Source organism: Tauraco erythrolophus, chromosome 2, assembly GCF_009769465.1.
Source record: "Tauraco erythrolophus isolate bTauEry1 chromosome 2, bTauEry1.pri, whole genome shotgun sequence".
Taxonomy (NCBI): domain Eukaryota; kingdom Metazoa; phylum Chordata; class Aves; order Musophagiformes; family Musophagidae; genus Tauraco; species Tauraco erythrolophus.
The window spans coordinates 10,404,103-10,428,324 of record NC_141466.1 but is presented as its reverse complement, the minus strand read 5'-3'; the positions used below and the strand labels follow the sequence as shown (position 1 = coordinate 10,428,324).

Genomic DNA, 24,222 nt, shown 5'->3' with positions numbered 1-24,222 from the left:
CTCACAACAAACAGGAGACTAACGTCTGTCATAAATACAAGGGTTTTACTTTCAGTGATAGTAACACACATATTTAAAAAAATCACATACACATGAAAAAACTTCAAAATGAAAGCACCTTCTCCTCTCTTGAAAAAAAGTAAACAATTAAACTGACTGCATTGTAGCATTTTATGTTTAAATGTCCATTAATCATCTGGATGACGGGGCAGAGAGTACCCTCATCAAGTCTGCTGATGACACCAAACTGGCAGGAGTGGCTGATAATATCGGAGGGTCATGCTGCCATCCAGAGAGACCTCAACAGGCTGGACGAATGGGTTGACAAGATCCTCAAAGTTCAGTAAGGGTAAGTGCAAAGTCCTGCACCTGTGGAGGAACAACCCCACGCACCAGCTGGGGGCCACTCAGCTGGAAAGCAGCTTGGTAGAAAGAGACCTGGGAGTCCTGGTGGACACCATGTTGGACATGAGCCAGAAATGTGCCCGTGGCAGCAAAAAAATAAAAAAACAGATAATGATATCCTGGGCTGTATTAGTTGACGTATTGCCAGCAGGTTGATGGAGGTGATCTTTCTACCCGGCACTGATGAGGGCACACCTGAAGTGCTGGGTCCTGTGCTGAGCTCCCAAGTACAAAACAGACATGGACATACTGGAGAGTGTCCAATTAGGGGACATTCGAAGATGGTGAAGGGACTGTATCATCTCCCCTATGAGGAAAAGCTGAGAGAGCTGGGAGCGGTCAGTCTGGAGAATAGAAGGCTCAGAAGGGATCTCATCAATGTGATAGGAGGGTGTAAAGAGGACAGAACCAGGCTCTTTTCAGTGGTGCCTACAGACACGATCAGAGGCAATGGGCACAAACAGAAACATGGGTTGCCTGAAGATCAGAAAAGGCTTTTTTATTGTGAAGGTGATGAAGCACTGGCACAGGTTGCCCAGGGAGGTTGTGTGGAGTCTCCATCCTCGGAAACATTCAGAAGCTGTTGGGACACAGTCCTGGGCAACCAGCTCTAGGTGGTTCTGCTTGAGCAACCAGATGACCTCCAGATGTCCTTTCCAACCTGAACCATTCTCTGATTCTGTCATTTCAAATGTAACCCTGCAGCCAAGATTGCCCAACACAGAATGATGAAATTGAGCCTATTCCAAATACTCTGCATTTCTTTTAAGTCTCTTTGGCTCCTTTTACAAATCCAGTCAAAACTATTTCTCCTGCTTCTCCAGGAAAAGCGTTTTCTAAAGAAAATGAGCAATGCACCTATTAATTACATAAACCAGAGACAAATGCTGCCTTAGCAAACGAGACGAGCAGAGTTACTCACACAGAAGAGTTGACTGAGGAGAAAGTGAGGCTGCTACTCTTTCTGGTGTGGTGCATACATGAAGAGCTCGGGACTCCTATTTCGCTCAGTTTATTAATTATGAACATATAGACTTACTGCAGTATTTCCCTATTTTCTTGTTTCATTCTTCTGATGTAAAGGAGGCAGGATTTGACTTAAGGGTGACAGGCCCTCTTTACCTGCTGTAAGAAACAGAGGACTGAAAATAGGAAGATTTCCATGTTAAACCTGCTTAAGATTTTAATATCATAGAGAAATTAAAACCAAAGCATGCCATAAAAAGATCAAGTTAATTGGATCCTGCACTCTCCGAGGGATACTTACACCTAAGTATATACCAAAAATACAGCTTGTGTTTTATTAGTGAGGCTTAGAAAAACTTCACAAAATCACTATTTTTCCAACTGCTGCAAAGTCACTAAGACATTGTCACCTGCTTTTCCTACAGGGATACAACCATGAGAGAATTAGGCTTCAGCTAATGGGAAAATTTGGAACATAAAGTAGTTCTGAAGGCGGGCTGAGGGTCCAAAAGAGTAACAGTATTGATATCTGTACTCCAGGAATGCATCTTATGAACCAAGCATAGCAGCCACAAGGGTCTTACGAGTCACCAGTACACTGTTTGCATACTCCTACAAAAGTCTGGCAATGGCTCAAAGGGGCACTTAGCCAAGATAACAATGTGAAGACCACAGATTTCAAATTCTTGGACTGTAGAATCTCTCTCCCCAGTTTCTCCTCTGCTCTGAAATTCAGTGAATTCAGAGAAACACACACCTGAAGACACACCTCAAAACTCTATTACATATCACTATGTCTCCTGGAGACTGAATTTCTGAACGTATTACAAAATATTCACCAATAAATCTGATTTCTCACACATTTATGATGATGGGTGGCATGACCAGAGGTGCAAAAAAATCTGCTGTTCATCAGAGAACCTTATACTAGAGGAGAGAGATTTGGGTCATTTTGCAAATTGGTACAGAAAGAGGCCATTTGCAAGCAGGGGGTATATATTAAGACTACCTGATGCATTTACTTCTATTTGTCACCTACTGCTCTCCTTGGCATATTTTTAAGTCTGCTATACTGAACAAATAAACGAGGTAGCAAAACTGAGTTTACGCATCTGAAGAAAGTCCAAAGATTTCACTTTTTTTTTTTTTTTCCCAGACAAAACAAGTAATAGTGAAATTTGGAAAGTAAATTTCGATCCACAACTTCCTCAAATGGAAATACTTAAGAGTTTTCTTTTAAGACAAAACAAAAAAATATTGCTCCTATCAGAAGTGTTTTCCAGGGGCAAGCTTCATCTTCAAAGTGTTCTGGCATCACTGTGGACCAGCCAAATTGCTGGTTTTCCTATACAAAATCCCTAAAGGCATTTCAGACAAGATAGGCAGAAATACCACTGCCAGACAGATTTACATAATAAGAACTGTTCCTGATGGCAAACTAAGTGCAGTGATGGAAAAAAAAGAACATCATTACAAACCCCACCAAAACTTGAATCTAGTGACATAGAGGAGAGACTACTTGCCCCATCAAAGTAAATACAAGAAACAAAATAGTGTCTTTCGTATTTATAAACTCATACAAATGGGTCAGTTTACCAGAACTTGTGACTTCTGGAAGAACTGTTAGAAGACAATACAGGAAAACATGGTGGAAAACTGCCTTTCTTTTCTTTTCTGTTGCTAAGTTGGATTTACCAGGGACATGAAAACAATTCCATATTGGAACTATAAATCAAGGTGTAGGTCACTCCTTGCTTTGACCCCACCATAGAAGAGCTGTTTGGGTTGGATGAAGAAATGTTAAAAGGAAAAACTATATTCACCTAGTAAAACCATAAAAATTTGTTGTAATTTATGACTCAAATAAAACTTCAAAACTTATCAGTCGAACCAGACATATGGTAGAGCTATTTGCAGATTATTAACAAACATTACCGTCGGTTCATACGTTTTGAGGATTTTTTCCCTTATTTTTTTCCCCTGTCTTTAACACTAGTTTACATTTTCTTTATCCACTACATAAAAAGCAGCGCATTCCCTGCTGATGGTGCAATATTTAATAGCATAACATTACATTTTGTACAATTAGTCTGCTAACAACATGTAGCTACTTTAAAGGGAAAATAAACTTGGGAAAGCATACAAACACTTTACATGAAGTGTAATTTTTTTATTTATTTTTTTTTTACAATTGGAGCAATAAACTGCTGTTTTGTGAAAATAAGGAAAATTAAAGACTTATCATTCATGTGGATCTTCCAGGTATACCACAGCCAAAGAAAATGGTGATTTTATTCATGGCCCCTGCAGGACTGCCTGAGCATAAGACGTTCCACACAGGCATAAACTAAAATTGGATTATTTTACAAAGTTTTGCTAATAAACTACATAAGAATGCAACATCAGCTTCATTTCCTCCTGACAGCTGCTTTTAACACGCCAGGTCAACCAAGAAGTTGATCACAACTGCTGTAATGAAAACTACCTCATTTCTTGATGCACAAGATCACTTTTTCTGATAAATGTTGCCAACTTCAGTTGAATATTCCAGTAGTTTTTTTAAGAACTCTGACACAGTACAAGAACTGGTTACAGGGCCAAGTTCTTTACTGACTGAAAATCAGTACCTTTGGTACTGGAACTTGGAAAGCCTACACAACTGTATGTATCAAGTACACACATAAGCCAGGGCACAGGTGATGTTTTGGGGCACTTAATTTCTACAATTCCATGTTAAGCAGCAAAAGGAGTCGCTAGACTTTGAGAGCATGATACACTTGTTCTCAAAAGCAAGTAAGAAACAAGTAAAAACAAAGAAACTGGCAGCGTCTTCTTGCTCACTCTTATTTACATATCACAGCTATTGTTCCTCCCATCATCTTCCTCAAGTTCCAGTGCAGACAACCCTGAAGACTTCAAGAAACTACCTTCCCAGAAACTGCCAATTTACCAGCCACAAAGGAAAAATATAAATACACAATTACTCAGACGGACCTATTCAGAAGGAGAAGTCAACTAACAGTAATGACAGCACCAAATTTCCTGTAAAAGGAAGGGGAAAGGGAGAGCTCCTTCTGCATGTATCCGAGAATGACAGTAATGCCATAGAAACCATGCAAAAAAAAAAAAAAAAAAATCAATACAACACAGCCACTGAGCTGGAAGCTGAAGACCATCTCTAAGTAAAGGTGAGACATCAAATCATTGACTTTTGGTAAAATGTCATAAGTAAATCACGAATCCTACCATAGTCTGATTTTTCTTTAAAAAAATTAATCAGAGTAATTGAGTTATTCCTTTCAGGGTCTTTAAATGTATACCATCCCTTCTAGGTAACTACATTCGAAATAAAGTTTAGAATTCCACTGGAAGTAATTCTTCTGTTAATGCTCAAAATGAAATAATGATGTTTCTATGTGATGTACATTATATAACTGGAAATGTTCATTACGAAGATGAACTTCTGGGCTGCCCATCAGAAAACTGCCAGTTGCCTTGACACCCATATCATGGCATCACTGTACAGATGTGGAATATGTAAGGATCTCAGCCATGTACCTAAACTCCCAGGTTTTGAGTTATTGGGCAACAACTCCTGTTCCTCATCCCTCGCTCTCTAATAACCACTGTTGTCAATAAAGTTTGGCTTCTACAAACCGAAGACCTTATCATTACTCAAAATGATCTGGAAGCAATACTGAAGCCATGACAAAGTAAATTGTGTTTCATCGTTTTTTTCCCCTCCTCTGGCTGTGAGAACACACAGATCAATACTCTTCAGCATGAGAATTCTGCAGTGAAATTTTCATTTGTTACAAACAGCAACAAAAAGGCCTCAAGCATGCCCTGTCACTTCCAGTTTAGAAGGAAACGCACTAATAAACTCTTCCCCCTGGGTCATCTTTGACAATGGGCAATACTATGCCAGCTCTTATTAAAGGCAATTCGTATCAGTGGCCCAAAAATTTCCTTTAAAATTATCATCTTTTGTATCCATGTAGCAGGATGTCAGCTTTAAAGTGCCACTGAGATATAGGACCTGTCATTATGGTTAATTTTCAGTACAGTTTTAACACCAGGGTAGCTGATCCCTAAGGGTATGCTTTTTTGGCTAACAAGATTTATTTAGTGGTTATCCAGACAAACAAGAAAATATATTACTGTATATTGCTTTTCAAATACAACAGTAGGCAATATATCCTACTATAAAACATAAGTCTTTGTTCTCTATCATGATGTCAAGTAGACAAAAATTTTTTAGAATATTATTCTTCTTTTATTTTTCTTTTCTTTTTTAAAAAAATATATATAAAAACTCCTAAAATTCTTGGGCCGTCAATGCAAAAAGCACACAAAGTAAAATTAACCTTAAAATATGAAACCCATGTAGCTATTATATATACAGCTAGATATTAAGTTTATGTTTCAAGTGGTAAAGATGGTATTACCTATTAAATGATGTAAGCTTCTCAGCAGAACAATATGCTGCATTGAAAAAGAGAGTACTGTGAAGTTTGATATCATTACTTCATTTTCTGAGATAAATAATGGTTTAAACACCATTTTATTGCTCTGCTACAATAGAAAAAAAAAGTAGAAAATTTCATTTATTGGATAAATACATCCATTTGCCCTGCTTTTCTAACAACAAAAGAGAAAGTCTGTTTCCTGCTCTAACAGGACTAATTTCATTGTATTAGGATGAAGATCGTTGTGCACTTCGCTAGATGAAATGTACATTTACAGAACAAAAAAAGCTGTTAACATATTGTCTAAATCCTCATATAGTTAGCAAAGCTCATTTTTACTGATGTTATATAGAAGGTACAAAACCTAGTTGACCTCAATCAACTGGTCTCCCAGGGAAAAGACCTCTGCCAGCAAATGCCAGATACCAAATATCTTAGAGCATTTCCTATGCTGCTTTTATTTCTACAAGCTGAGAAGAAGCTTCCTTTCCCTGTCTGAGCTCCAGACGCAGTGGCCAACTCCCAGATGCCAACTGATCCAACATCTTGATTGCTGGACCAACAAGTCAAGCGAGAGCCCATCGTGTGCCCGACCCCTGCGCTTACCTGCCCAAAACAGCCCCCGCACCGGGCAGCAGCGTCACAGGCAGACTTTGTTCACTGCTTTTTTCACTTCAAAAACGTTAAGCTTCATCACAGCTAAGAGTGAAATGGGCAATTTTGCAGGCGACATAATTAGACAAGGAGAGACACTTCATAGCTTGTCCCAGGCCAAACAGCGAGTGAGTTTTGGAAGCAAAAAGCGAGCTCCTATATTCAATCGTATCCTTTGCCAGTCAGATGACATGCTTCCAGAATACAAAATGCATAAATAAATCACCAATCCGACATCACCACACACAAGCTATGGCTGTACTCCAGCAGGCTTCTGACTGAATTGCAACAAAAAAAGTATCTGAAGTAGAAAAGAAGTAAGTTTTTTCATCTTCTTCCTCCTACTTCAGAGGTTGGAAATCATCATGGAACATCTCCATAATGCTCTCAGTCCTTGGGTAGGTGAAAGTTTACAACTATTTTTATATACCTGCCTCCCAGGTAACAGAACAATGTACTACTATTTGCTGTACTACCAGTCTGCTCACGTAACAGGTTTTAAAAAGGAATGCCCTACAGTGTATCCTCTCACACATGAAAAAGTATTTATGAAAAGTCAAGCAGTTTTCACCTTAAGTTCAACAAATAGCATACAGGCATGTTACACACGTTGCAGGATGAGGGTTTTTACACAGATGCATTCTATGGAAAGCAATTGTAAGAAGTTTTGTAAACCAGTCTTTCATTTTATGACAATTTCAGAAGCTTCATAAGGCTACGTTTGTATGATCATTTCAGATCAAGGCACCTGTAAGCTAAATAAAAGGTTTAAGTAGAAAGCACAGGTATTAAGAGCATTTAAATGGATAAAATGAAAGCAATTAAAACTTTACCTCGAACAATAAGTTGAGCGAAATTTGACACTCCTGAACCTCTCTCTGACTGAGTTACACAGCGGTATAAATCCTGGTCAGTTTTTGTCACCTCTTGCAACTTAAAGGTAGCAGCAAATCTTCTGTGATTTATATTTTTAGTCTGAGCAACTGGAATGTCTTCCCCATTTCTCCTCTGAAAATAAGAGAAACCAAGGCAGAGTTATCTTGTAAGAATACAGAGGACATTTATCACAATCATCATAGAGAGAGTACACAAAACCAGCCCATGCTTCATTTCCACGGTAGAACCACGCAGTGCTGAGGTCCCACCAAGAGACAAGTAGTACCCAAAAGCATTTCAGAATCAAGCTTGAGGGTGAAATGCACCATCAGGCTTTCACACTGCCACGAAACACGACCATGACATACTCAACTCCCATTGCTTCATAGCCAGAACCACAGGAAAGCCCAGCAGTAGCAGTTGTACTCCTAACAAAATTCATTCAACTTTAAATAAAATTATAACAGATACACTAGGTGCATTGTAAGAAATATTTAAACAAACCTGGCATTGAGACATTTCATGGGTTTTCAACAGCTCTTTTTCAGCAAACAGTCAAGGTATCCTTTTTAATATTCACTTCTATCTGCCCAAATTCAAGTTCTTCTAAAATTGTACCTTCATTATACTAAGCACCATCTATTTACCTAAAGCCAGCTGAAATAAAAAGGGGAGGGAAGGAAGCTGCTAAAAGAGGAATAACGCATATCTTATTTAAAGGAAGGAGTTTGAAGACCACGTAACCATCACAAATCACTGAAAATTTTAATCTGTCTGGAGCTGCAGGGCAGAGTGAGAGGTCAGTAAAGCAGAAACAGTTTGTACTCTTTTGTGTCCCTTTTCCTTATTCCCATTCATATTAAATGCTCAATTTTACTCAAAGAACGGACCTTCCAACAAAAGTTACCATTAAAAAAAGCCCAACAGAAACATGCACCAAGTGAACAAACGATGTCCCTGCTCTCTCCTACCGATCAACCCCACGTTATTCCCTGACCAGGATACAGCAGCTTCTGAGCACTCAGCTTTGCTCAGACACCAGAAAGACATCATAATTTCATTTTAACTGCATTGCCTGCTCTGCTCGATACGTAGCAAAACATGACCTCCACTGACATTTTTAGCTCTAATCAACCCCTGGAATGAGAAACTTCATTGAGGTCTTAAACTCAGAGCTTTCTGTCTAACACAAGGAGCGGTACTGCTGTGCCACAGGATTTAATAACCCAAAAGTCTGTGGCAAAAATAGAAAGGGGAGAAAAGGGAAATGAGTTAATGCTGAATGTGTGTATCAGCCAGCCTCCTGTCACAGGCAGGAGTAACTCATAATACTCAAACACTTTGTTTTACACCTACTCTTTGTGATCCTAGCACGGGTTAGTCACTCTCGAAACAGTTTTGCGACAGATGAGCCAGGGGTTCGGCGCTGCTGCAAGCTCACTGTAACAAGTATTCAATTTAACTATTAATATGTTTAAACAGATGAATTTTAGCTTCTGCCATCTTTTTTGCAGCAGTTAAAGCACCCATCCCATGCTTCACTGCAAGTCTTGGGTGAAAACATTCATTTATACCAAACCTGGCAAATTTCAGGCTCTTTCAGTCGCTGGTATTCCACTACAAAGACCACACCATCACCTTTATCGACAGCACGTTTATCAGCGTGACTCTTCCTCATTTCATGAAGACACCACCCAGCTTCTCCTTCTCCCCCAGCCACCCTTTTTCCCGTTACCCCAAAACCCAGGGAGCTGCTACCCAGGGGTAGGCTCAGCCTGCAGGGCCCAAGCAGAATGTACAGTGAGATGCACAGAGTGAAAACAGATCTCCAAAAGAAAACAGCACATGGGACTCTTCCAAAAGGTCCTCACACTGCTCCTCCCTAAATCAAAGTCACCAGTCCGTAACCACCAAAAGCCTGCTCATCACACAGATGCTATCAAAGGGATGTTCACAGGGCAAAAGCAACGGAGGCTGGGCACTTGGAAACCCGGATCCACTGCAGCGCAGCCGAGTCACCCTGTGGCAAGCACCAGCTCCCTCCTCAGCTCTGCAGATATTTGCCTCCTGTTAAGAAGAATTAAGGAATTTTGCTGATGCCTGCAAAGACTCCTGTGAAAGAAAGGCGTTATTGAACTTCAGAGATCTATGAAAATATTAAATTCCAGTATGGCACAAATGAGGGGTGATGTTAAAGGTTTTATTTCAGTGCGGCTTAAACTACAGTAAAATTATCTTGTAGGAGGTGCACCTTTTCCCCCCTCCATTTAGCTGGCTTCTCCTGATAGCAAAAGCTAAATCCAAAAGCAGGATTTTCAAGCTCTTCTTCATTCCCCACCTCCCCAACACCTGTTTCGACCAGAGGCTTGAAGTCTCTGGAATGATAACTTAATATAAAACTTGGACATGGTGCGCCTTGAAGCAACCAAAATAAACAAATCTCATGGTACTTTCTTCCTCTTGTGTTTGTCCATGCCCTCCCACAGTGTGCGCTCTCATGGCCACACCACGGCCAGCCACAGCAAAGTCAGCCTCCCCCCTAAACACAAACTTGCCACGTAGTTGTTAAAATAACCAAGCAGCGTACAATAAACAGAAGGCATATTGTTAGAAATTATACGATAGCAGACTTGACAAGCAACCCATGTAATGCAGTTGTTCTTGCTCTGCTATGGAGGGAAAAATAAATACTAGAGTTTTCTAAAATGAAGGACTCCCTTCAGTAAGTCCAGTGCTTTAAATTTGAATGCCAAGCGCTCAGCCAGCAGCAGAGAAGCACATGGAAGCTTGCTGTGTAAAATAATTTACCCTCCGAAGCTCAGAACTTGCTTACTTAAGCTCATCTGCACACTTCATGTTGAGAAACAAAGTGAATTGGGCTCCTACTTAAAATGAAATATTAATGCACTTTCAGAGCAATTAATCAAAATGAAATTTAACAAGCTTCACAACAACAAAACCTACGATTTTCTTTTCTATTTACATCAGTGATTTCCTACCACTTTATCTTACAAGGCTTAGAGTAGTTCCTCAAATTTGTCTGTATTAGGGTTTGTTTCTTGGGAATCCAACTGCACAATTACATCTTCAAAGTCTATCTTCATGTACAGCTTATCCATTAAAATATTTTTCTGTCATTAAAATGATGAAGAGAGTTCTCACTTAAAAATTAATGTTAAAGAAAATACCCTGCATTCATTTTGGCACGTATCCCTTACACTGGTAAGCCATTAGCCAGTCAGAGTTCAGATGCACTGCCACGACCTCTTAATTAAATTCTTCTTTGTAATGTCAGGGCATTACTACTGATTTTAAAGAGGAGGAAAGAAAGGCAGCAGTGCTCTCTGCTTATTAGAAGGTTCCTGGTACATACTGTTTCAATTTATGTCCTGCTCACACTGAACAGAGCTTGAAAATGCTGCTCAATTAGGTTTTAAAAATTCAATTTAAAATTAATGTGGAGTTATACTAATAGGTAATGGCTGTACCCTGTGCGATCCTCGGTTCCTCCAGTCCCTTGCTGTCTGATTTGATAACCCTGAATTGCTCATTTAGGAGAGGTCACCAACAGGCAGTTCTCCTCCTTTTGTGATAATAACTCTGGGCTTCAAAAGAACTATGGTCTATAAACACTTGATTAAAAGAAATATAAGCATGTGGAAAAACCTCCTCAATTCTGGCATTTCAGGCACTTAAAATTACGACCTTAAATAAGTCTCTATGACTTCAAGGTTATTTTTAATTTGATAGGAACATGATTGTATTAAATTTTTTTCAGGCAATGAAACGAGATCATCTGTATTTTAAACAAAGTCAACAGTAAAGTCTACACAGTTTAAAAAACAATCATAGGCAAATTAACAATTAGCCTTTAATTTCTCTCTCTGTCTCATGAAAGAAATCAAGCATCTAATAAACATGAAATGAAATGTTAGTGGGCCTTCCAGAACCTGAATGGAACCAGAAGCATATAAACTCCATCATCTTATTTAATTGGTAGAATGTAGGTGCATTTCTAATTTCTATTACAAATTTAAAACTTGTCTGCATTTCCCTCTCAACTTTTCAGGTTGAAAAGTGGTGGGTTTTACTTTTTTGTTTAAACAGCAGTAAGATATCATAACTTTCTGTGATGATGTTCCCTCTAATTTTTCCTGAACTCCTTTTTTTCACACCGATGATTTTTATCAGTCTGGACAGCTGAACCTTACACATCCTCATCTCTTTCTCAGTGTAAACACCTTAAAATAAGTCAGCTCCACTGCTAATAATTACAGTCAACTTTGGTTGCCTTCTCGGGCTCTCGGCTGGATGTCGGGATGCCTCCAGAGATCAGAAGATGTCAACACTTTGGCTGCAGTGACACACACGTTACTCTGGCAGCAGTGCCTCCTTCGGCTGGCACCCACTTGCTCCCTCCTCGCCTTCACTCCTATGCTCATACAGAAAACTGACCTGGAATAAAAATAACCTTCCTGGAAAACATCCTCCCCGCAACATATCATCTCACTAAACTGATTAGCTCATGATCAGATTCACTATGCGGCCACGGAGAGCGGAGGAGAGGGCAGGATCTGTGCGGGGAGCAGGCTGCAAGCCGAGAATTTGTCTAAGCAACTCGGTCCCTGAAGGTGCAATCAAAACCTCGCTGGACAGCAGATGGGCTGAAAGGATGCCCTCAGTAGCACGGGGTATCACCTCTCTGCTGTCCCAAGGAAAAGGAACTTGATAAATAACGTGCTCCAAAATTTCTGCAGTTTTACTCATTGTGTAAAGGGAGAAATGTCAATTTTTGCAAGAGGGAAAAGGGTGGAATGTGGATAGTTTGAATGTCAGCTATAATACACAATCTCTGCCAAAACATGTTTTCAAAAAATAAGACAACACGAGGGGAGTGAACACGACAAATAACTATACTTTTTAAATTTTACTTACATGTAGCTGTCTGGCAATTTTCTGCACAGGCAGCATATCCTTTTATGACATTTAGGACACAATTTCCAAATACTGAGAAATCTATCTTTCTAAAAAAATGTTTTACTATTATTTTATTTTATTCTTTTACACAAACGTCTCAATATATTTAAAAACTTATTATTCTCTCTTTAAAACTTATTAAACATACCAGAAACATAATAGAGCATGACATCTATTTATCGTAAGAAATGAAAAATCAAATTTTAATTTTCTCCCCACCCACAAAAGAGCAAACAATTGAACAAGTCAGATTGTTTTTCAGTCATTTTTTATTTAAAAATATATGATTTAAGCCTAATAAAACATTTTTTTTCAAGCAGAAGAATTGGAACTATAGATTAAATAATATGCCAATCTTCTTAGCATACAAGAAGATGAAGTAGTGATTTCTTTGTTTGATTTTTAAGAGACAGCATGGAGTTAAACTTTTTTTAGCAAGAAATTAATGCAACCTGCTTTAACTTGCTGGGCTCCCTACATCCATGGCAAAACAGATTAAGACCCTAATTTCCAATTAAATACTTTCATTTATTAGCAGGAAAAGCAACACAGCGTTTTCCATGCAAGCATATACTGAAGATCTTGAATACATGTGACAAGCCAAGTTTTATCCTGCATACTTCACTGCAGTACAGAAAAATCCATGATTACTTTAAATGTCTTGGTTACACGCACTGCTGTTACTCAAACTTGTCCACTTTGAAGTAGCTCAATTTCTTTCACGCAGCACTGAACCTCCTACTGAAGAAAGCAAGGGTTCTCATGAAATAATCTAATTGAGAGTCATCTGGCCCTTCAGAGGTGGCAATTCTAATTTATTTTATTAGAATAAAATCCACCAGGGGCAAAATAGCAAAATTCATACTACGGTGTCCCTGGCCATTCCACTACACAGATAAAAATGACGCTTGCTTTCTCTGTACTTTTTAAAGCCTCTTATTTTGAACCTAATCTAACAAATGCCACAAAAACCTGTATTTTAAAAATAAATGAAGAAGCTTTTCAGAAAGCTATAGTTCTTAAATGCAGTGCTGTTGATTTTTTTTTTTTTTAAAAAACACAATTTACAGAAATATGGATTCTGGAAACAGTAATTCAAGATCTATATCACCCTGAGCAGTGTATGCTGAACTACAGTATTCATCCTGCAACCCAAACCAAAAACTCTGCTTAGTTAGGAGAGTCCAATGAATGGAAATATTTGAAAAAAAACCTCCACTACTGAAGACCAACACCACACAAGACAGTTTCTCAAACACTTCTCAGCAGATGATTTTACCATTTTCTAAAAGCAGCCAAGTATACCAACTGCTCTTATTCTTCTGTAATTCATTAAGTTCTGCAGCTGTTTGAGGAAACCAGGGCCTGGGGTGTTAGGTGACCTACCGCACATCACACCGCTGAGGAGGAGACAACCTGACTGCAGGGGTTAACAGACTAGACTCACAGGACTCAACAGTCAAGGAATTTGTAACAATATATGTTTTTATGAACATCATCTTAATTTCAAGTGTCTCATTTATATGGGTTTAAGTCACTGGTTGCCTGAGGAAATACTACCAGTACTACCCAGAGTGATCAAACTTCCACCACAGCTGGTCTAGGTGTAAATCACAAAACAGCAGGAGAAGGCAGCGCGCGGTGTTACAGGTGGCAAGCGAGCTGGCCCCGGCACCACCACCAGCACAGACCCCAGCGCTTGATGCTCCAGTCAATGCAGGAGCAGCAGTGTCCCTAGGGAAGACCAACAGGGATGACAAAGCCAAAGGCTGCTGTGTGAACTAAGTGACTGGTAGCCACACAGGCTGGAGGACTTAGTTAACTGGGGCAGAATTAAATTAAAACCAGGAGGATTACAGTGTTCCATGCTGCTGAAACCTAAGATGACCAGGCATCTCGGGAGAACTGCCATATTTAATGAACAAGCTGATAAATTCAGGAGGGAGAGAGGGAAAATGGTTCATTCAGGGTTAAGTGACATAGATAGTATTGAAGGTGAATACAGATTGAAAAGGCAGGGAAAAAACCCTTGTGAAACAAACAAGTTCGAAGAAGAATCTCAAACATGAAGTTATGAATACTTATTTTTCATCGGTGAATATTCTTTATAACCGTGTCAGAGTCAGCAGTGTGTGATACAGATTAAACTACAAGTCAAGTCATTTACAAGGAGTTTGATATATCACTTCAAGGCAGCTTTTCATACCACTTTGAAAAAAATGTTTGGAAAACCAGAACGTCTATCACAGAACATAAATATCATGATGTGAAAGTGCAGGTAAAATAGACGAGTCACTGCAAAAGAGGAGCTGTGTCCTCTATGCTTCCCTATTGTGTTGCTCACTTTTAAAATCATCGTTTCTGTAAGTAAAAGCAACCAATGATGAGAAAAATGAGAGAACAGAAGTTTCTGTGCAAGCAACAGAAAAAGAACGTGCGTGCTTCTAGTTTAAACACCACCATCCCTGGAAGTGTTCAAGGCCAGGTAGGATGAGGCTTTGGGCAACCTGATCCAAGGGAAGGTGTCCCTGCCCATGGCAGGAGGGGTTGGAACTTGATGGTCTTTAAGGTTCCTTCCAATTCAAAGCATTCTATGACTCTATATTACTTGGCCATTGTCAGTAATCAAGATGAAGGTAAGATGATGTAGACTTGAGCAGCACTTTACCAGCTCAGGAAGGAAGGTTTGGTATAAACAGCCCAATCTCAATCTGCTGCACAAATTAGTACTTGTTTTGGGCAGACGACGCTGATGATTCAAAAAGTCTGCTAACTCGCCAGAGGCTCCTCAGAGGTTCACCCACCTCTCCTGCCATCCGAGGAGAAGAGCGAACCCAGAGCAATCAGTCCTCTCTCCTCCCGCAGCCTCCACACAACATCATGGCTTCAACTCCTTCTTAGGGCAAGCAGGCCTGACTTATTTCAGTTCAACACCAAAAAGCATCAAACTTGACAGTTAACCAGTAGCAAAAAGGGGACCAAAAATCTCCATCGCAGTTCCTCAGCTGAAACACTGCAGATGCTAACAGGGCACTTTCTCTGAACTTCCTTTAAGCCCCAAAAAAGAAAAAGCAAAAGACCAAAAGCTGTTCTAACAGTCAGAGAGTACCCAACTCCCCTTAACTTTCAGGGGTTGTAAAATTTGTGCAAACCAACAAAAAACATTCTTCAAATGTAATGAAAATAGTGAACAGGCAGGTACACTTTAATAGCAAATATTTTATGGTCAAACTAAAGAAACAGTATCTTAACCAGTTTACTACCTGTTCCAAAATGCAATGAGATCTCAAAATGCAAAGCCACACTAGAAAACTACAAATAATTCACAGTATAAAAAACATGCAAACTACATAAAATGAAGTTAAATTGGATGTAATCCTCCTATTATAGATACATTTTTATTCTGAGATCACGGTGAGCCTCCCAACGCTTGACTGCAGCTTAATGGTTTACCCCAAACGCCCAAGGCCCATTCTCAAACTCCTGTTGAATCCTAATCCATGCCTTCACCTTCTGGACACAGTGGGAAGAGAGGAATTATGTGGTACAACTTCTTTCCTCTGAGAGAAAACACTGTCCTTCCGAAAAACAAAACAAACCAAACTGAACGTTGTGTCCCTCAACCCCTTACCAGAATCACAGGTTCTCCTACACCGTTTCCAATCTAAACTCCTGAAACGCTACGTTGGTCCTACACAATGATGTGCACAACTGCATCTTCACAAAACATCATCTGCACGTGCCCCGTCTCAAGACTCATTAAAGAGCACGCATACGCACTACCGAGCAAGAAAAACAAATGCTAAATCGCATTTTGTGGCAACCAGCACCAAAATCCAAGACGCTGGTAAACAGGGCATGAGGTTATGGTGGTTTCCTCAAGACAGGGAGTGCGATGCAGCCAGTTGTTTGAGCCCAAACGGACCGTGCAGGCGCTCGTTCATCCTCCGGCAACAGCTGGTACTGCTGGGAGGTCAGCCCGACTCCATTGTTTTTACAGCAATTTGCATTTTATTTTCCATAATGCTTTTTAATTTCGCTTTTTCAATTATTACTCTCAGGCAATTGCTTTAATTATCTGCTATTCCACACGGAACGACATTCTCCTCTGGCGGAGAGAGGGGCTGCATCAGAGCGCGTTAGCGCTGACGAGGCTCTGGACGGGCGAGCGCGGGGCTGCCTCGCCAGCCCTGGCAGCCCGAGCGCAGCGGCGGCTCGCCAGCACCCACAGCTATTGCTGACAGATTGGCCCGCTCGCCACCGCTCCCGTGGCAATCCGCACGGGATTACCGGGCGCGTATTAAAACTTTCCTTTGAATTCCACAGTCGCCAAAGCAAATGGTATCACCGCAGACCGTGGCAAAACACATCCGACTGCAAAGCCAGAACAAGCCGCTTTCCCTAATCCAATGCTCCGTTAATGCAAAGCTCAGCAATGATGGATGGACTCATTAGTGCCGCAGTTATCGCCATCTGAACCAGGTGCCAAGACATATGGTTTAACAGATGTTCTAGCAAAAAGCTCTATTCTCCGCACTGCGCGAGTGTCCAGTTAAACCGGACATCGATAAGACACTGAAAATCGCATTGGGCTTCTGGGAGCCGCAATTGTTCCCAGCTCAGGAAGCCATTAAACACAGCCTGATTATGCAAAAAACCCTATTGCTCTGATATCCCAATTAGATTCACAGAACAAATGCTGGACAATACGTACGCTGCTTTCCCGAGTCTTTGTGTACCCAAATGTTATTTATTCTATTCAGTCGATCCTATTTCTCCACTGTCTTAAAGAAATGAAGCTTAAAACCTTTCTCCACACAGAAATCTTCAAATCAAATGGGCAAACAGCCCCCTAATCACACCCCACTCCACCCCTGTATTTTCATGTTCAGAATGCCCTGTCCGTGCTATTCTTTCGAATATTTAATACTTAACACATATCCATGCCGACCACAGGATTAAAGTGCAGAAGGGACTCTCGTTTCAAGGTTATTTACTGACATAACTCCACTGGAATGCATGGCATTTCACTGCAGGACAGAAAAACAGAATAGAAAGGTGGTCCTATATACACACTAGTTCAGCAAATCAATGTGAACAAAGCAGTAAGGTGCATCGAACGTTAATAAATGAGAGAGTCCATATTCTTCAAGTGTCTTTTCAAAGAAAGACTACTCATGGGCTTTAGAAAAAAAGAAAACCAGCATAAATGGGCAACAACTGATCAGTTATGATGCCTATACATGCTGTATTAATTCTTCAAAGACTACACACACACACACATTTACATTCATCTCCTACAGGAAAGAATTTTTCAGTAAGAACTTCTGCTAACTCCTGAAGCTTGTAAGACAGAGCATACCAAAGCATAACAGGTGGAAAAGTCAGGTTACCACCTTGAGTTTGGGGACTTCTATCACACAGCCCAACTGCTTCAGGATGTACAGTGGCACCAAACTACAGCTGTTGGTGTGTGACATATTACAGTGGAAATATTAAAGAGCAGGGGGAAAATACTGAGATAAAATCCCACAGCATTACATTCAGAAGGGGATAGCAGGCCAAAAAAATAATACAAACCAAGACTGAATGTACTTCAGAAAAAACATCAATGCTCACTTTAAAGAAAAACTAAGGACTTTGAAACTCTTTCAGAATTTGCTAATAATTGCAGGTCATAAAGAGAACCCTCAGCTCACAACTGTAATAAATTTAATAGTAGATGAGGTTGAAAAGGCGAAGAACAAAAAAAAATTGAGACCTACATTTCTGTCCTGCTCCCATACCTGCCCTTCACACTGTCACAAAAGGTGTATTTCAGATCATCTTGTTCAACCAGCTAAATCTCTTTATCTGTGCCAATATTTGTTTCGAATTAATGCAGCTGCAACTTTTAAAGACTTCTGTTATCTTTACTGCTTATCTTTTAATGCCAGAGCTCTGACTGTCTCAAATCTTGGTCCAGTGGGGCTGCAAAATGAAGGGGTGGGAGGGAAGGGGTATGAAAGGCAACAAGAGACCAGATACAATCTAAAACCAACCAAACAAGAGCAGAATCTACAGCCATAAAAGTCAGGAGAAGTTCAGTTCTATGTTAATTCCCATTCATCGGAAATGTTTACAGACGTACATTTATAGAAAATGGAGTTGATGAAAAAACTGTCAATACAGCAGTAAACACACAGGAAATGGTCTACTGAAATGCTGTGCCTATTTCTATGCATTTTTGATTTCAGACATACAAAAGTATGTGCATTTAATTATATATAAACTGAGAAAAACGTAAGCATGGAAACGTGCAAGCACACAGATCATCTAGAGTATGATCAGAGCTTTTTCCTCAATAACTATAAAAATATTCAGGTTTACATAGGACACCACAATGAGACACACTACTGAGATCCACTTTTACTTCAGTTCAGACTGCTACAATGCTTCCCTCTTCCTTGCTTCTAACCAAACATCTTCATCTTTTTCACTTGCTGGCACTATTTATATAGGTAATTCAGATACGAATGAAGCTAAAACATAAAAAATAAAACAAACCCAAATCAAAAGAAGCAGTCCTCCTCATCCCCAAGAACAACCTAAATACAATTTGGCCCCAAATCTCTTTCAGCCACATCACTTTCCTGAGCTGACTTACTGGCAAGCTCCAGAAGCTCCAGCGTCAGCACACAGAGGGATGAGGAGGGCGAAGCCAAGACCGCAGCAGCCCAGCACAAGCCTGGCTGGAGCAGCTGTGGAACTGCACCCAGGGACAGCACGACTGAACACAGAGCAGGGCAGCTGCTATTGTTTTTTCTCCTGCTGCTGAATTTACTGTAGCCCCTTTCCGAAATGGAGGGCTGGCAGAGCCAGTGAGCACTGGTAGATTCTGTGACAAAATCTGTGCCTGCTCATCTCTGTTACTTCAATGGAAGCAAATGAGATCTTAGATCTATTTCAGATACAAAAAGCCCTGGTGTACTGGATTGCAACCTGGATCTTTCCTTATGAAAGCATGTGTTTTAACAGCAAATTGTTTGGTGCTTTTTCTTTTCTTTTTTTTTACTTTTTTTTTTTCCCAAGGAAATATCTTTACTCTTTCAATAAGGACATAACCAAAAGCTATTTTCTTTAACACAGTGTATTTGGAAAGTCTTCTTCCCCTCCCGCTCCCCCTTCATTTTTCATTTTTGCACTTTTTTTTTTTTCCCAATGCCCTTTCCTTGTTATGAGAAAAATACATTTCTGGAACGTTTCAGCTCAGGGCTCTCAAAAACAATTACTTAGGCATTTGATTTGATCTGCCAGTTCTTCGTTTCTGGGTATTTGGGCTTTATGAATCTCTGGTTTGGTCAAAGGTTAAAGCAAACCTTTTCCAAGTCACACTCCAGAGCCTCACAAGGCCCATACATATCCACTCCGGGTTTTAAGGAAAAGGAGTAAATTCATCATTAGCTGCACACAACAGCAGTAACTTACTGTGCTATCTAAGGAAAAGAATTCAGAGAGGGAAAGTCGTCAATTCACATTTATGTTGGGCAAGTAGGACAGGGGGTGGAATGATGAGGGAGGAAGAAAAAAATGGGTCATTTTTAAATTGGTGAAAATTTGGCACTGTTTAAGGGAAAACAAAGTGGAACAGAAGTTCAAGTATATGATTTTAGCAGGACGGTATCTTCAAGAATATCAAAGCACTTCATAAACACAAGCAAGGAGAGTTATAACCTCAAAGGTACCTTATCTTTTGAACTGTGAGAAATTACCACATCTGTGAAGCACACATACACAAAAAAAAAAAAAAAAACCCAACAAAAAACAAACCACTCATGAGTATAGAGAGGGACAAAACATATGTTCTCTGAGGTGTTCTGGCTGCTAACAGGGCTTCTCAGGGGAGTGAAAGTTAGGAAGGATAATCTGTCAGAGTTATCTGACTCCAAGGAGTAAGCGATAGAGAAGATTTTCAGCTGGCTGTCTCCATTGGGCCCTTCTGACCCATGATCAGCTGAAGGTGGTGCTTCACGGGTTTGCTGGTATGTTCCTATTGTTATAGTCCTACATTTGATACAGCAAAACCCAAATCAATTTAATTTTGTATGCTTTGAGTGCTCTATTTGGTAAGTCTCTGAAATCAAACTCTTCTTCCTCAATGAATGCTTTATATGTTAGCTCAATTTCAACAAGTTACTACTGGAAGACACATAGTGCAAATCATTCCTACTGCTATGACACCTTTTCACTAAATACAATGGAGTTACTGCTAGATTTGTGTTCCTTTTTAATGTTACAGTATATTTGTCCAGTATAACATTTTCCACATTGGTTTTTTCCTCACCTCATTCTAGCTCTTTAAAATTTTATCACATGCCTATATGCAACTGTTACTCAAGGTTTGTCAGCTCTGCTCTCTATTAAAAGAAAAATCAAACAGATTGAAGTAACTGATTATAGTTCACTTCAGAGTACAACGCTTGCCAAAACCCAGATATTTTAAAGTTCTGGTTATAGTTCATTTCTAAGTACAATGTTTCCCAAAAACTATATACTTTACCATTTTGAAAATACACAGAAATATACATTTTTTAAAAATTAAGTTCTAAACGCCATATTTAGAAATTGTTCTAAAGGAGCGTTGGTGCTTAAGGTTTATGTATAAACTAAAGCACACCCATAAAGGTAGACATACAACGAAAGTGATTTTTTTTTTTAATCCTTAGCAAATGGCAAAATTTAATTTTTTAAGGAGCAACTGCGAAACTTTGCCATCCTTCTACTTAACCAGTTGTCTTTGCTGTAAGCCCATACCCACACCACAAAGCAAAGTGGTTATTCTGGAGGGATGGTGGTGTTGGCTGCTTCTTTTTTGTTGTTTTTCAGTGAGAAGGGTAATTTTCTGGTTTTATTCATCTCTTAGATTCTAACACACATACAGCTCACAATTACACACAGCTAAAAGTTGAAGTCCCTCTTACTATGGAGACACGGAAAAGAGGCATGCAACAGTCCTTTTATGTTGTCCCATTAAATGCGCTGAGTAAAATTGAGATGCACACAGAAGTACAGCCACATCCCTCCAGCCACCTGCTTGGACAAAGAATTAGTTGTAATTTATGTGATAAAATAATCCTCAAAATTTATGACAGCTGTGTTACATCTGTGTTTTACTAGATCCCAACTGCTAATTATCTGCATTTAATGACAATAAATTTTGGTACAGAGGAGCTGATTTAAAAGGACCAAAGGCCCACAATGCCTTAAAGATCAACCCTCCTCCCCTGTCCACACCAGCTGTTCTAATTTTTAATCCAAGCTTGTTAACATTACAAAATTGATTACAAGCTTCTCCATTTAACAGAGATAAAATAGTATTAAAACTAAATATTTTATATACAGAACAACAAAAAAAAAGGCTTAGGAATTTAAATATTTCACCTCCAGAAAGCAGTTTGTCCTCTAGCCAAACAGACTTGCATGAGTTGGCCTTACCTGGAGCCATAACTTGTTATTCACCGCGTCTCTCCCCGTAGCAATGCATTGAAATGTAGCGTTCTGCCCTGCATTGACCTCTACATCCCCAAGCCTCAAGAAATGTGGAGATTTATCTGCAGAGGGAGAAAACAAAAATTACAAATAATGCTTGTTGCTAAAAAAGGTGCCAGCAACACTATTGTCTCCCTGAACATGCATATTATAACAAGCTTTGGCTAAAAAACAGAAACAGAAGAGAGAAAATGGTTTGTTTCATCTCTGTTTGAGAAGAAAGAGTGCTTTCAGTCCTTTCCCTTCTCCCCTGGTGATTCTACTAACTTTATGTTACACCTGAGTTATAATAAAGTCTTTCAAAAATCAAAGCCAAGAGAAGGAGATCAAATGCCAAAATGTCAGCAGCACTTTACAAAAATTATCCCAAAGACTTTCTGATTGTATGAAATCCATCATACTGAGAAAAACCCAATTAGAAGGATACTGCTCAGGCAAACAGAGAGATACTATTCAGATTATTTGCAATGCAACTCAGAGTTCTGTTGTTCTACTAAATGAAATCATTTGTGCTATTGAATATAGTATTTCAGAGCTGACAAATCTATTTCCCACACTGACAAAGCCCCCAGGAAAGCCCAATGGCACAACCACCTGAAGGATTTATTAAGACATAAGAAAGCCGACAGACACATTTAAGGAATGGGTACACTGCTCAGCTCTCACCCATCCCTTTCTCAAGAATTACTAACAAAAACAGAAGCTGAAACTGTTATTTCTTTGTGCTTACAAAAAAAAAATCCAAAACACAACAACAACAACAAAAAAAAAACAGGAAAAAACAGCAAATTGGAACAAACAGGGTTTAGTTTAAACATCAGTAACAAAAGAGAGCTTATCTGAATACTGTATCATGCTGATAATCTGCCGTCATGGCTGTACCCAAGTGCCTTTTGTTTTGGCACTTGAAAAAACACAAAGAAGAAAGAAAAAAAAAAAAAAAAAAAAAAAAGAAAGCCAGATACTGAATCTGAGCAGAGCTTTGCTGAGTACAGACATCAGATAGCTGGGCTGGCTGAAATATAAATAGGTTACTCACTCAAATACCCTGTAAGCTTGGTAGCCCCTGAGAGCTACAGTCCTAACAGGTTTGGTGTAGAAAAAAAAAACAAAATGTGAAGTTTCCATTGCAACTTTATTATGTGGCATCATTTTGCAAAGTTGGGGAAGGGGTTGCTACTCGATCATTTCAGAAGGCAATTCAATTATCAGTCATGAGGTACATTACAATGAAATCACATTTTAAAAATGAGGAGAAGATCAAGAGAGTTGAACAGAAACAAATTACCAAAAAAATGTGATAACAAGTGACAGAAATACACAGTAATAATCTCTTCCTCACAACTTATTTGTAGAATATTCTTATTATTGCAATTTATGTTTGCATGTGTGTAATTCTTCCCCAGGATTAAGCAGGGAAAGGTAAACGTAAACATAATCCTTCAGTAGTTCAATAGCCAGAAGTTTTTTTTTTAATCTGTTGTTTCCGTTAGGAAAAAAAATAAAAAATAAAGGAACAAGGGCATGAAATCTTAAAAACCTCCTACATGCATCTGCCAATTCAGTTTTCTTTAATCAGTAAGCACCCTCATTAACATTAAAACCCATTTTGATTATGCACACCAACTACGGTATGACTAAAAAGACACTGAACGATTTCTGCTTTTGTATTCCTATATACTCCTGGCAGCCAAAGGTTTTACCCAGGTAAATCACTATTGCAACATTACATCTTCCCCTGGAAGCTGCAACTAAAATACTATAGAGAGAACAAAGAACCTCAGTGATCAAGTGATGAAAACTCAGCAGTCTACTGGAATATCAAAAATGTCCTGAAAAGACAGAGAATAATGCAGCTCTTAATCATTACTTACCACAAGGGTAACTCAGAACCTGGATGTCATCAATGGCAATGTAGCCATTTCTCCCATCTGAGACTTCAGCTTCAAATATTACCTGTCAAAATGAAAGAAAAAATGTTTACAACACTCATTTCTACAGAATTCCCACAGTGGCAAGCGTGTAGATATAACACACATTGCCTTTTTCATTTAGTTGAAGTTCCTACACGGTTTGACAACTGAATGGAATATTTATTACTCAATGTATTGCAGTTCCACACCATTCATATACACGACTTGCTTTGGATTTGCTGCTTATGGCACACCAGAAAAGCATGTTTATTACTTCAATTAATGGCATACTGCCTTCACTCTGCTAAATGCATAAACACGATCCAATTCTGAAAAAATTGCCATTGCTTTCAGACAGGCTCAACATCACAGCGCACAACTGATCCACCAATTTTAACAAAATTTATATTCTTGTCGGAGGTTTCAGTATAGTC

The 24,222-nt window shown here is 39.4% G+C and overlaps 1 protein-coding gene across 1 annotated transcript in view; it reads right to left on the bottom strand.

The window, feature by feature from the left end:
- Window positions 1–24,222, bottom strand: part of PTPRK (protein tyrosine phosphatase receptor type K) — a 439,897-nt gene that overhangs the window by 210,031 nt on the left and 205,644 nt on the right. The window contains exons 4-6 of the mRNA XM_086631964.1: window positions 23,750–23,831; window positions 21,822–21,937; window positions 7,328–7,502 (exon numbers count right to left, since the gene is read on the bottom strand). Of these exons, the coding sequence (XP_086488090.1) occupies window positions 7,328–7,502; window positions 21,822–21,937; window positions 23,750–23,831 (373 nt within the window). The remainder of the gene's footprint in view (window positions 1–7,327; window positions 7,503–21,821; window positions 21,938–23,749; window positions 23,832–24,222) is intronic.